Source organism: Macaca mulatta, chromosome 5, assembly GCF_049350105.2.
Source record: "Macaca mulatta isolate MMU2019108-1 chromosome 5, T2T-MMU8v2.0, whole genome shotgun sequence".
Taxonomy (NCBI): domain Eukaryota; kingdom Metazoa; phylum Chordata; class Mammalia; order Primates; family Cercopithecidae; genus Macaca; species Macaca mulatta.
Genome location: NC_133410.1, coordinates 2,440,702 through 2,453,210, shown reverse-complemented (window position 1 = coordinate 2,453,210; position 12,509 = coordinate 2,440,702). Strand labels below are relative to the sequence as shown.

The following is a 12,509-nucleotide window of genomic DNA, read 5'->3' as shown; positions in this document are numbered from 1 at the left end:
ATCAGAACCACCATTTCTAGCAATGGCTCATTCCCAGGCCTCATTCTGAGCCCCTTCAGCCAGATTCCTGCAAGTGCCAGGCCAGGTGCAGAGACAGATGCTGAGCCTCTGGCTGCTGCCTGGGGACTGCTCCCCACCTCTCCCCACCTCTGCCCCCCACACCCCATTACTTCAGCACCTGAGCCTGATCTCCCGTCCTACAGGCCTCCTCTCTGTAGTTCGGGCACCTGCAGAGTCGCTGAGCAGCAGGGCTCGGCCACCGTGGAGTGCTTGGCCCTTCGTCCAGCACGCGAAAGCCGACACACGGCTGGATGCAGGGATACAGCCCGGGGGTCCTTGGGTCCCCGCAGGCTCCTAGGAGGAGGTGGCACAGCAGCCTCTGGGTCTGAGCCTCCTGATGAACGAGTTCTTTTCTGAGGACCTGGGCCAGCAACTCTTATGGGCAGGCCTCGTTCCCCCACTCCTGCTGACTGCCCTGGGGGGCAGCTGAGACCTTCCTCGGCCACACTGCTGCCCGGAGCAGGCAGGAGCGAGGTTTCCAGACGGGCAGACATTGGGTGCACGGGTCATTGCGGGGCTGAGTCCTATGCCCAGCAGGGAGGAGCTCTACTGGGGTTGGGGATGGCTTCCCTGAGGCCCGGCCGCTGGAGTCAGGGCTGCCCCCTTCCCTGCTCTGTTTCCCTCTGCCTTTGTCCTGAGACTGCCTGATTCACCCGTAGAGTTAAGGCTCGGTTTGGGTAATTGTCCCCTGAATACTGTTCGTTTAATCAGGACAGACAGCTCATGTAAGAGCCACAAAGGACACCAAGCAGAATGGAAGGCTGGCTGTGCTGTCCGCTCACCGACAGGAGGTCAGGACACAGCCTCCTGCCCAGCTGAGCTGGCCACTCCACAGGGCCTGGCGCCCCCATGCCCCAGAGGCAGCAGTGCACATACTTTTCCTGTGACTTTCAAATCTTTCTTTTTGCACATGAAACCCAACGATTTTTAGGGAAAAACATTCCCTTTGTTCAATTCCCTTTATCAGCCCTTCTCACTGAGCTGGGTGCGTTGGACAAGGAGATTGTCCCTGAGCTGCCGGGGACTTGGTGTTGGATAGTGTTGGCTGGACCTGACCTTGGTGTCACGTCTGCTGAAAGACACAGGCCGGTGGTGCTCCATTTACACAGACAGGCCCACATGGCCCTTGTCTGTGCTCTGATGAGGAAGAACATGATGATGATGAGGGACAGGGGACGATTTCGTGGGTGGATACTCCCCAGGCACCTGAGACATGGTCTGGTCCCAGGAGACCCAGGAGGAGGCACCCAGAGAAGGTCTTCTGGGATGGGTGCCCTCAAGGAGAGACGGGCTGAGACATGGATGATCAAGGCACACTCGGAGCTGGGCAGGGCTGGACGGTGCACAGAGAGGAGTGGGGGCCGCCAGAGGTGGTATCTGGGAAGCTTGTCCTTCAGCAGGCCTTGAGCCAGACTCTGGGGTAGGGACAGTGAGGAAAACCGGCCTCAGCCACATGGGGCTGCAGTCCTGGGGAGGGGAGCTTCTCGGGGCCTGGTGGGCACCACAAGGGAGGTGGGTCCTGTGTGGGAGATGAGGGGAGGCTGCTTTGGTCTTGTGGGGTGGTGGAGCATTGGCCAGGCTGCAGGAAGGGAACCCGTGCGGGGCCTCAGCTCACACCTGCAGCTGGTTTTGCTTTTGGAGAAGATGGTTCCAGGTCCAGTTCTCATAAGGCTCTGCAGATAAATTTAACCACAAATCCAGTTTTTATAACTTGCAAGAAGGTAGGTTTTGGTAACAAACCTTGAGGCGAATTTATGTGATTGCAGCACCGATGTGTGCAGATACACTTTGCTGATTACTTTACGACCCCTCCAGTGAACACAAGCTAATCAACTGCAAAAGAGGGTGAAGTCTGGGTAATAATTTTTACTGCTGTTTTCTCAACTTATTTATGATGCAATCACACAAGGCAAAGCATGAGGCGGCGGCCGTGCTGGGACAGTGACGCTGCAGAGTCCCAGCGGCCGTGGTTTTCGCAGGTGGTTAAGTTGGGCTGTCTGCGGCACCCAGGGGGCCACAGGCCTGACATCCTGGCTTTTGTGTCTCAAATGCAGTGGCCTCGTGGTCTATGCGGACGGACCCCTGAACTTGGACCGCAAGGCAGAAGACATGTCCGAGCTGTTCCGGCCCTTCCACACGTTGCTGCGGAAAATAAGGTGGGGATAGAGATAGAGGAGATGGGGGAGGGGAGGGGGACAGGAGGGCCACCGGTGGGCGCTAAAGTCATGTTTAGCTGCTGCCTCCAGGTCCTCCTCTTCTCTGCGAGGAAGGATGGGCCGGTTAATATTCCTGGTGAGCGGGGTGGGGGTCACAAACGACCCATGGGGGTCACAGAGTCCTGGCTTTGGCCCCTGCCTGGCATTGCATGGGGTGGGCACTCTCTTGGGCTGAGCTGGGGGAGTGAACCTCACACTTCCTGACATAGTGCAGCAACAGCTAACTATCCCCACTGTCCGCACCGTCCCCACTGTCCCCATTGTCCCCACCGTCCCCATTGTCCCCACCGTCCCCAAAGCGCTCGCTTCTGTTGCAGTCGTGGTGCTCTACCTATGCCCTTTGTCTTTAGTTACTGGTTTACGTCTGTGTCCGCGTGGGGGACCCCCCCTTTTAAAACCTGATGCCTTCCCTTCATATGGGCCAAGGGCTTTGCTGGGCGGCCTGAGCCGACAGAACCCAGCTGTGGCTTCCTGGAGGGATGGGGGCCACATGAAGCCCATGGCCACATGTCCTCCGCGTGCCACCCTGGCTCTGTGGCCTGGGACAGCTCGGTATTTCCTACTACAGCCCCTGATCACTGCAACCAGGTTTCCTTCGGGGACGCAGAAGCCTAGAGCCCTGCCCCATGAGGGCCAGAGGTCCTGTGAGTCCAGACAGTGGAAAGTGACCCCATGGGCTATGGGCTGCCTGTCACCCTTGCAGATGGGGTTGTGAGCTCTTGGGGCCTTGACAGGTGGTCCTTGGTGTCAGTGGGCTGAGGGGCAGGGGTGCTTGGTTCAGTCCATGTTTCATCTGGGAGATGGCTGTCGTTGCTTCCCTCCTGCTTGGGGGGGATGGGACCTCTGGACCTGGAGGTCGCAGTCCCATCCTTCCTCGAGTGACGTGGAGGAGACCACAGCGAGGAGAGGAGACCGATGCCACCTAGACCGGGAAGGCATATGCGCCCCCCACCCCACATATGGGGGTCTTACAGGAAAGGTGGCGCAGGCACTGGGCCGTGGCTGGAGAATGAGCCTCCTGGGCAGTGTGAGGCCGGAAGGGGGCCCAGGCCACGCAGGAGTGGAGTGGACGTCCTGGGAGCATATCCGCCCTTGGCCTACATGGGCAATGGAGAGGGGGATGAAGCTGAACGGGCTGGAGGCAGAATGCTGTCGAGGGATTAGTGCTGGGATTACAGGCGGACCACCACGCCCAGCTAATTAAAAAATTTTTTGGTAAAGATGGGGTCTTGCCATGTTGCCCAGGCTGGTCTTGAACTCCTAGGCTTAAGTTTTCCTCCCGCCTTGGTCTTCCGAAGGGTTGGGATTACAGGTGTGAGTCACCTCACCTTGCAGAAAGCTGTGTGGATAGAACGTGACTCTGCTGCCCACCCTGGGGCCTTGATGTGGGGAACCTCACCCATGGGTAGGGCAGCTGGGACCCAGGTGTGCACCCACAGGCTGGCCCTGCCGCCCCGACAGAACTGCTGCGTGTGCCCCCTGCCAACGCACGGAGAACAGCGAGAGTCCACGGATGAGCCTGCACCTCCTCCAGTGTCAGGGTTTGAGGACTTACCTGTTACTGTCCACGTGGCCTGACGTTGACAGAGCTCCAGAAACTGCTAACTTCAGCTGAGGATCACTTGCCACCCTGGAAGAGGAAAGCCGGAAAGAGGTGTCCGAGTAGAGCCCTTAAAAAGAACCTGCAGTCTGTTGTAAAATAATTGGCAAAAAATATGAAATTTTTAGAGTGGATATTTTAATATAGGCAATATGTAGGAAATATAGGCAGACACAACCAGGCAACTTCATGTCTTTTTAAAAGCTGGGCAAAACTACTGCTTTGGGAGAGATAGGATGCCCAGGCTGTGGTGGCCAGTTCTCCAGCTGCAGCAACTACAGAAAATCTGCTGGATACATTTGAAAGATCCTGTTTTTTATTTTTGAGACAGAGTCTCGCTCTGTCGCCCGGGCTGGAGTGCAGTGGTGCCATCTCGGCTCACTGCAAGCTCCGCCTCCCAGATTCACGCCATTCTCCTGCCTCAGCCTCCCGAGTAGCTGAGACTACAGGCGCCTGCCACTATGCCCGGCTAATATTTTGTATTTTTAGTAGAGACGGGGTTTCACTGTGTTAACCAGGATGGTCTCGATCTCCTGACCTCGTGATCCACCTGCCTCGGCCTCCCAAAGTGCTGTGATTACAGGTGTGAGCCACTGCACCCAGCTGTTTTTTTTGAGACGGAGTCTCGCTGTTTCCCAGGCTGGAGTGTAGTGGTGTGATCTCAGCTCACTGCAGTTTCCGCCTCCGGGTTCAAGAGATTCTTCTGCCTCAGCCTCCTGAGGAGCTGGGATTACAGATGTGCGCCACCATGCCTGGCTAATTTTTATATTTTTATTTTATTTATTTATTTATTTATTTATTTTTAATATTTTTAGTAGAGACAGGGTTTCACCATGTTGGTCAGGCTGGTCTTGAACCCCTGACCTCATGATCCGCCCACCTCGGCCTCCCAAAGTGCTGGGATTACAGGTGTGAGCCACCGTGCCCAGCCAAAATATCATGCTTTTAAAGGTACCTGAACTGTGGAAGTGAGGACTGGGTGAACTAAGACCCCAGGGAAGGGAGCCTTTTAAGGTGAGCTGCAGTCTACTTGGCTGTTTTTCCCCAGGGAAGATTTGATGATTCCAGGCTCATCCAGGGCCCAGGCTTCCCAGGCAGAGAAGCTCCACTGGAGAAAGAACATCTAATCACGAGGGCTGGCGGAACAGTCTGGCAGCTTCGGGGCATTCAAGCAGCACGCCTGCCAGTCCTGGAGAAGCAGGAAATACAGGCAGAAAGCCCCCTGACAACAGGCTTCCTGCAGTTCCCAGGTGCTTAGGAACAAAAGCATGCCTTGAGCCCAGGTGCAGGGGCTCATGCCTGTAATCCTGGCACTTTGGGAGGCCCAGATGGGTGGATCACCTGAGGTCAGGAGTGTGAGACCAGCCTGACCAACATGGTGAAACCCTGTCTCTACTAAAAATATAAAAATTAGCGGGGCGTGGTGGTGGATGCCTGTAATCCCAGCTATTTGGGAGGCTGAGTCAGGAGAATCACTTGAACCCGGGAGGCGGAGGTTGCAGTGAGCCGAGATTGCGCCACTGTACTCCAGCCTGGGTGACAGAGCAAAACTCCATCTCAATAAAACAAAGAAACAACAACAACAACAACAACAAAGCATGCCGTGAGCACACTCCTAGAGATGTTTGCCAGATTTTGAAGTTGCATGTGACTGGAGGCTGAGCTGGAACTTGGAAGGACAGAACTCGGTCTCCTGCAGATTTTCGGGTTTGAGAAGACAGAGAGCCCAGCAGACTCAGAACTATAGTAACCAGACCTAAGCTGCAGCCAAGCCTCAACCTACTCCGTTTCTGAAGGGAATGCAATAATGGACCTCATGCGGTCAGTCTAACAGAGAAAGGGGCAGTCCTCTCTGGTGGAAAAAGCGTCATCTGTAACCTTTATGATTCTTTTATATCCAATGTCTGTCATATAATCCAAAATTGCTTAAAATGTTGGCCGGGCACAGTGGCTCACTCCTGTAATCCCAGCACTTTGGGAAGCCAAGGCGAACGGATCACCTGAGGTCAGGAGTTTGAGACCAGCCTGGCCAACACGGCAAAACCCCATCTCTACAAGAATACAAAAATTAGCCAGATGTGGTGGTGCATGCCTGTAATCCCAGCTACTTGGGAGGCTGAGACCAGAGAATCGCTTGAACCCAGGAGGTGGAGGTTGCAGTGAACCAAGATCATGCCACTATACTCCAGCCTGAGTGACAGAGTGAGACTCTGTCTCAAAAAAAAAAAAAAAAAAAAAAAAGACAAGAAAATACTGTAATCCCAGCACTTTGGGAGGCCGAGGCGGGCAGATCACAAGGTCAGGAGATCAAGACCATCCTGGCTAACATGGTGAAATCCCATCTCTACTAAAAATATAAAAAATTAGCCAGGCATGGTGGCACGCACCTGTAGTCCCAGCTACTTGGGAGGCTGAGGCAGGAGAATCGCTTAAACCTGGGAGGTGGAGGTTGCAGTGAGCCAAGATTGTACCACTGTGCTCCAGCCTGGGCCACAGAGTGAGACTCCATCTCAAAAAAAAAAAAAAAAAAAAAGACAAGAAAATATATAAATATATCTGATAGTTTAGAGAAGAGCCAGAAAGTGGATGCAGACTGCTGATGATCCAGATTCTACACCCAAGAATGTGAACACAGTTCTGATTAATATGTTAAAGAAAACAGAAGGGGGGCAAATTAGATAAGAGGATGGAGAATTGAACAGAGAATTGGAATCTATCCAGAGACACAACCAAGCATGGTGGCATGTACCTGTAGTCCCAGCTGCTCTGGAGGCTGAGGCTGGAGGGTCACTTGAGCCCAGGAGTTCTAAGTTCTAGTGTGCTATGCTGATCAGGTGTCTGCACTAAACTTTGGCATCAATATGGTGACCTCCTGCAGCAGGGAACCACCAGGTTGCCTAAGGAGTGGAACTGGCCCAGGTCAGAAATGGAGCAGGTCAAAACTCTCGTGCTGATCAGTAGTGGGATTGTACCATTACAGTAGAGTGTGAATAGCCACTGCACTGCAGCCAGGACGACATAGCAAGACTTCATCTGGAAGGAAGGAAGGAAGGGAGGGAGGGAGGGAGGGAGGGAGGGAAGGGGAGAAAGAAAGAGAAAGAAGGAAAGAAGGAAAAGAAAGAAAAAGACGGAAGGAAGGAAGGAAAGAAAGGGAAGGAAAGAAAGGAAAGGACGGAAGAAAGAAAAAAAATGACATTCTAAAGCTAAGAAAATTCACAATTTGACAATAAGGACACAGTAGATGGGTTTAATAGCAGATTGGACCCAGCAGAATATAGAAGTAGTCAGCTTGAGGATAGCTCAATAGAAGAGACCCAAACTGAAGCTCAGACAGGAAAAAAGAGGGGAACAACAATAAGAAACAACAACAGAAAACCGGAATAGAACATAAGAGACATGTGTAACAAACTCCAAAGGCCTAAAATACATAATTGGAGCCCCAGAGAGAATAGAGAGAAGGGGCAGAAGCAATATTCAAAGAAGTCATGACTAAACATTTCCCCAAATTCCAAAAGACAAAAATCTCCAGCCACGGATTCAGCAAGAAAACTACAAACAAAAAACCAACCAGCATACCTGGGTATATCATAGTGAAATTGCCAAAAACAAAGACAAAAAATTTGACATGCAGCAAGAGGAAAAGGACATACTACTTTGAAACGAACATAAGATGGATAGCTGTCTTCTCAACAAACAAAAACAGGGGAAGCCGACAAGCAGTGAAATAACATTTATTTAAACTGCTGAAGGAAGCCGGGCGCGGTGGCTCACGCCTGTGATCCCAGCACTTTGGGAGGCCGAAGTGGGAGGATCACTTGAACCAGGAGTTGGAGACCAGCCTGACCAACATGGTGAAACCTCATCTCTACTAAAAATTCAAAAATCAGCCAGGCATGGTGGTGCACTCCTGTCATCCCAGCTGAGACACGAGAATCACTTGAACCTGGGAGGCGGAGGTTGCAGCCAGCAGAGATCATGCCACTGCTCTCCAGCCTGGGCAACAGAGTGAAAATCTGTCTCAAAAACAGACAAAACAAAACAAAACAAAACAAAAACTGCTGAAGGAAAATAACTGACAATCAGAATTTTATAACCAGCAATAATATCCTTCAAAAATGAAGGTGATATTTTGCCTTCATGAGTTATTACAAAACACAGAACTGAAGGAATTTGTTATCAGCAACCTGCACATAAAACAATTAATTGGAGTTCTTCAGAAAAAAAATATATCAGAGGGAAATGTAGAAATGCTAGAGAGGCCAGGCGCGGTGGCTCCTGCCTGTAATCCCAGCTACTGCCTGTAATCCAACACTTTGGGAGGCCAAGGCAGGAGGATCCCTTGACCTCAGGAGTTTGAGACTAGCCTGGACAACATAGTGAGGCTCTCTCTCTACTTAAAAAAAAAAAATTAGCTGGGTATGGTGGCATGCCTGTAGTTCCGTCTTACTCAGGAGGCTAAGGTGGGAGGATCATTTGAGCCCAGGAGTTTGAGGTTGCGGTGAGCTATCATTGTGCCACTGCACTCCAGCTTGGGTGACAGAGAGGCCCTGTGTTAAAAAAAGTAATGCAAGAGAGACTGAAGAACATGGTGTAGGTTAATATAAATGAATATTAACTGTACAAAATAATTGTAGTGTCTGTGGAGTTTAAATTATACATAGTAGTAAAATTCATGATACAAGTAGCAGAAAAGACAGAAAGGGGTAAATGGAATTTTAAAGTTGTATTGGAAATGTGATTGAATAAATTATTTATATTAGAATGTGGTCAATCAAGGATCACTATTATAATATTAGGATAACATTAAATAATAAAGATGAATAACTAGCAAATTCACAGAAGCAAAAACATCCAAAATAAGGTAAGAACAGAGAAAGAAAAGATACAACAAATGGACCAAATAGAAAAAAATAATTAGATGAAAGATACAAACCTAACCACATCAGTGATTACATTAAATACGAATGGACTAAATATTCTAAGTATAAAACTAAGTTTACTGGTCTGGGTTAAAACAGCAGCAACAACAGGAGCTTGTTGTTGAGCTGTTGTTGCTGGGCTCAAACAATCCATCCACTTGGGCCTCCCAAAGTGCTGGGACTACAGGTATGAACCACTGCACTCAGCCTCCACATACTTTTAAGAAGAACATAAGGCTGGGCCCGGTGGCTCATGTGTGTAATCCTAGCACTTTGGGAGGCCGAGGTGGGTGGATCATTTGAGGTCAGGAGTTCAAGACCAGCCTGGCCAAAATGGTGAAACCCAGTCTCTACTGAAAATACAAAAATTAGCCAGGCGGTAGTGGCGCATGCCTGTAATCCCAGCTACTCAGGAGGTTGAGGGCAGAGCGAGACTCTGTCTCAAAAACAAAACAAAACAAAACAAACAAAATAGGCAATTCAGTAGGAAGATGTCACAATCCCAAATCTGTGTGTATGGGTGGAATAACATAGCTGTAAAACTTTTGTAAAGCAAATAACAGAAATATAAGGTGGCATAGACAAATCCAAAACCAGCAGGATACTTTAATTTATCTCTCTATAACTGATGGAACTAACAGGAAAACCCTTGAGGATGTAAGAAATCTCAATAACAAAACCAACAAACTTGACCTAACTTACATGTGTCACAGTACATCCAACAATTGCCAGAATTCATGTTCTTTTTTTTTTTTTTGAGACAGAATCTCACTCTGTCACCCAGGCTGGAGTGCAGTGGTGCGATCTTGGCTCATTGCAACCTCTGCTTCCTAGGCTCAACTGATTCTTCTGTCTCAACCTCCTGAGTAACTTTTTGTATAGATTCCAATTATCTGTTTAAATTTTTCATCCTCTTATCTAATTTGCCCCCTTCAATTTTCTTTAACATATTAAAACAACAACAATAAAAAACTTAGTTGGGCATGGTGGCACACGCCTGTAGTCCCAGCTACTTGGGAGGCTGAGGTAGGAGGATTGCTTGAACCCAGGAGTTTAAGAGTGCAGTGAGCTATGATCCTGCCACTGTATTCCAGTCTGGGCAACAGAGTAAGACCTCATCTCTAAAAAAAAAAAAAAAAAAAAAAAAAAAAAGGAAAATTAAGATGAGGCCTAAGCAGTGCTTTGAAGGAAATTTATAGCACTAAATGCTATAAATTAGAGCAGAATAAAGGATGAAATTCAATTATGTAAAATTTTATCTAAGGAAGCTAGGAAAAATAAGTTTAATACCTCAAGAAAGCAGGAGGAAAGAAATAATAAAAATAAGAACAGATGTCAATGAAATGCAAAACAAATGTATAGTAGGGGAAAGACAAATCCAAAAGTTAGGTTTTTTGTTTGTTTGAGACAGAGTCTAGCTCTGTCACCCAGGCTGGAGTGCAGTGGCATGGTCTCGGCTCACTGCAGCCTCTGCCTCCCAGGTTTAAGCGATTCTTCTGCCTCAGCCTCCTAGGTAGCTGGGATTACAGACGCCCACCACCACACCCAGCTAATTTTTTTGTATTTTTAGTAAAGACAGAGTTTCACTGTGTTGGCCAGGCTGGTCTTGAACTCCTGACCTTGTGATCTGCCCACTTTGGCCTCCCAAAGTGCTGGGATTACAAGTGTGAGCCATCATGCCTGGCCCCAAAAGTTTGTTATTTTAAAAGATTAATAAAATTGATAAATTTCTAGCTGGACTAGTTCAAGAGAAAAAAGATAAAACATAAATCACTAATAATATAGATGGAAAGGAGACATCACCACAGACCTTACAGATATTAAAATGATAGTAAGAGGATATTATAAACAACTTTGTATCACTAAATTTGACAATTTGAATTAATTGGACAAATTCCTCAAAAAAGCAATTAAAGCTAACAGAAGAAGAAATAGAAAACCTTTTAATCCAATATCTATTAAAGAAGTTGAATTCATTATTTTAAAACCTTCCCACAAAGAAAACATCAGGCACGCATGGCTTTCCTTGTGTATTCTTCTAAACATTTAAAGAAGAAATAACACAAGTCTTACATAAATTCTTTCAGGGAATAGAAAAAAAAAGACATTTTCTAACTTATTATTATTGAGACAGACTCTCACTTTGTCACACAGGCTGGAGTGTGGCAGCACAATCTAGACTCACTACAACCTCTGCCTCCCAGGCTCAAGTGATCCTCACACCTCAGCCTCCTGAGTAGCTGGGACCGTAGGCATGCACCACTATGCCCAGCTAATTTTTGTATTTTTTGTAGAGACAGGGTTTTACTATGTTGCCCGGGCTGGTCTCAAACTCCTGGGCTCAAGCAATCCGACTACCTCGGCCTCTCAAAATACTGGGATTATAGGCACGAGCCACCATAACCAGCCCTAACTCTTTTTTTTTTTTTTTTTTTTTTTTGATCAGTAAGAGTATAATCTAAACATTTAAACCTGACCAAGATATTACAAGAAACAACAACTACACCAATCTCTCATGAACATAGATGCAAATACCCTTAAAAAGATACAGACAAATGAAACTCAACCATATATAAATAAGATATATCATGACCAAGAGAAATGTACACACATTGCTCACACTTGTAATCCCAGAACTTTGGGAGGCCGAGGCAGGAGGATTGCTTGAGCCCAGGAGTTTGGGACCAACCTCAGCAATATAGTGAGACCTCATCTCTACAAAAAAGTTACAAATTAGTCGAGCATAGTGGTACACATCTGTACTGACAGCTACTTGGGAGGCTGAGATGGGACGATTGCTTGAGCCTGGGAGGCAGAGGCTGCAGTGAGCTGTGATCAGACCACTGCACTCCAACCTGGGTGACAGAGCAAGACATTGTCTCAAAATTTAAAAAAAAAGAGAGAAATGTATTCCAGATATACAAGATTGGCTTAACATTTGAAAATCAAATTGATGTTTTGCCACATTAATTTTAAAAATTGGAAGAAAAATCATGTAATTTTGAAAGATGCAGGAAAAGCATTTGAAAAAATTTCACACCAATTTTATGATGAAAACATCTCTTAGCAATGAACAAAGCAGAACAAGAAAAAGCGTCTCTTAGCAAACTAGGAATAGGAGGGGACTTCTTTAATCTGGCCACAGAGAGAAAGGTACAGATTTCGTCCGTGTGTATCTCTGTGTGTGTGTTGTCTATTGTGTGTGTACTACAGCACATATCCCTGAGATGAGGAAGAAGATGTCTACTATTCACTATCTCCATTTAACATTGTATTGTGGCCTAGCAAGTGCAATAAGGCAAAAATAAAAGGAAAATTAGAAAGTTACACACATTGGAAATGAAGGACTAAAACTGCCATTTTATGTAGATAACGTGATCAAGTACTTAGGAAACTCAGAAGCATCTTCCAACTATTAGAAATAATAAGTAGATTTAGCAAGGTCACTAGGTAAAAGATCAATATACAAAAATAAATGGTCTTTCTGTATGCCAGCAATAAATAAATGCAAAATGAAATCAAAATACTGTCTTATTCAATTTTGTGTTGCTATCACAGAATACCTAAGACTCAGTAATTTATAAAAGAAGGAGGTTCATTTAGCTCATGATTCTGGAGGTTGGGAGGTACAAGATCAAGTGGCTGCATCTGGTTAACTTCTGGTGCAGACCTTGTGCTCTGTCGTAACGTGGCAGAGAAGCAGGAGGGGAAGGG

General features: G+C 47.4%; 1 protein-coding gene and 1 long non-coding RNA gene across 19 annotated transcripts in view; one reads left to right on the top strand and one right to left on the bottom strand.

Annotated features, from left to right (window-relative positions):
* ZFYVE28 (zinc finger FYVE-type containing 28) overlaps positions 1-12,509 on the top strand; it is a 150,079-nt gene that overhangs the window by 97,266 nt on the left and 40,304 nt on the right. For 13 of the 18 annotated variants that reach the window (XR_013417661.1, XR_013417660.1, XM_078002906.1 and 10 more), the window contains one exon: positions 2,115-2,216. Coding sequence is in view for 11 of the 18 variants with exons in the window: in XM_078002906.1 (XP_077859032.1) it covers positions 2,115-2,216 (102 nt within the window). In the remaining 7 variants the exon portion in view is untranslated. Of the gene's footprint in view, positions 1-2,114; positions 4,145-5,378; positions 6,132-9,142; positions 9,949-12,509 lie in introns of those variants that run through there. The other 5 variants (XR_013417662.1, XR_013417666.1, XR_013417664.1 and 2 more) reach the window with 5 other exon arrangements.
* On the bottom strand, positions 6,951-10,950 carry LOC144341090 (uncharacterized). The gene is made up of 2 exons (XR_013417691.1): positions 10,431-10,950; positions 6,951-8,952 (listed from the first exon to the last, which is right to left on the bottom strand). It is a non-coding gene; the product is annotated as an uncharacterized LOC144341090 (long non-coding RNA).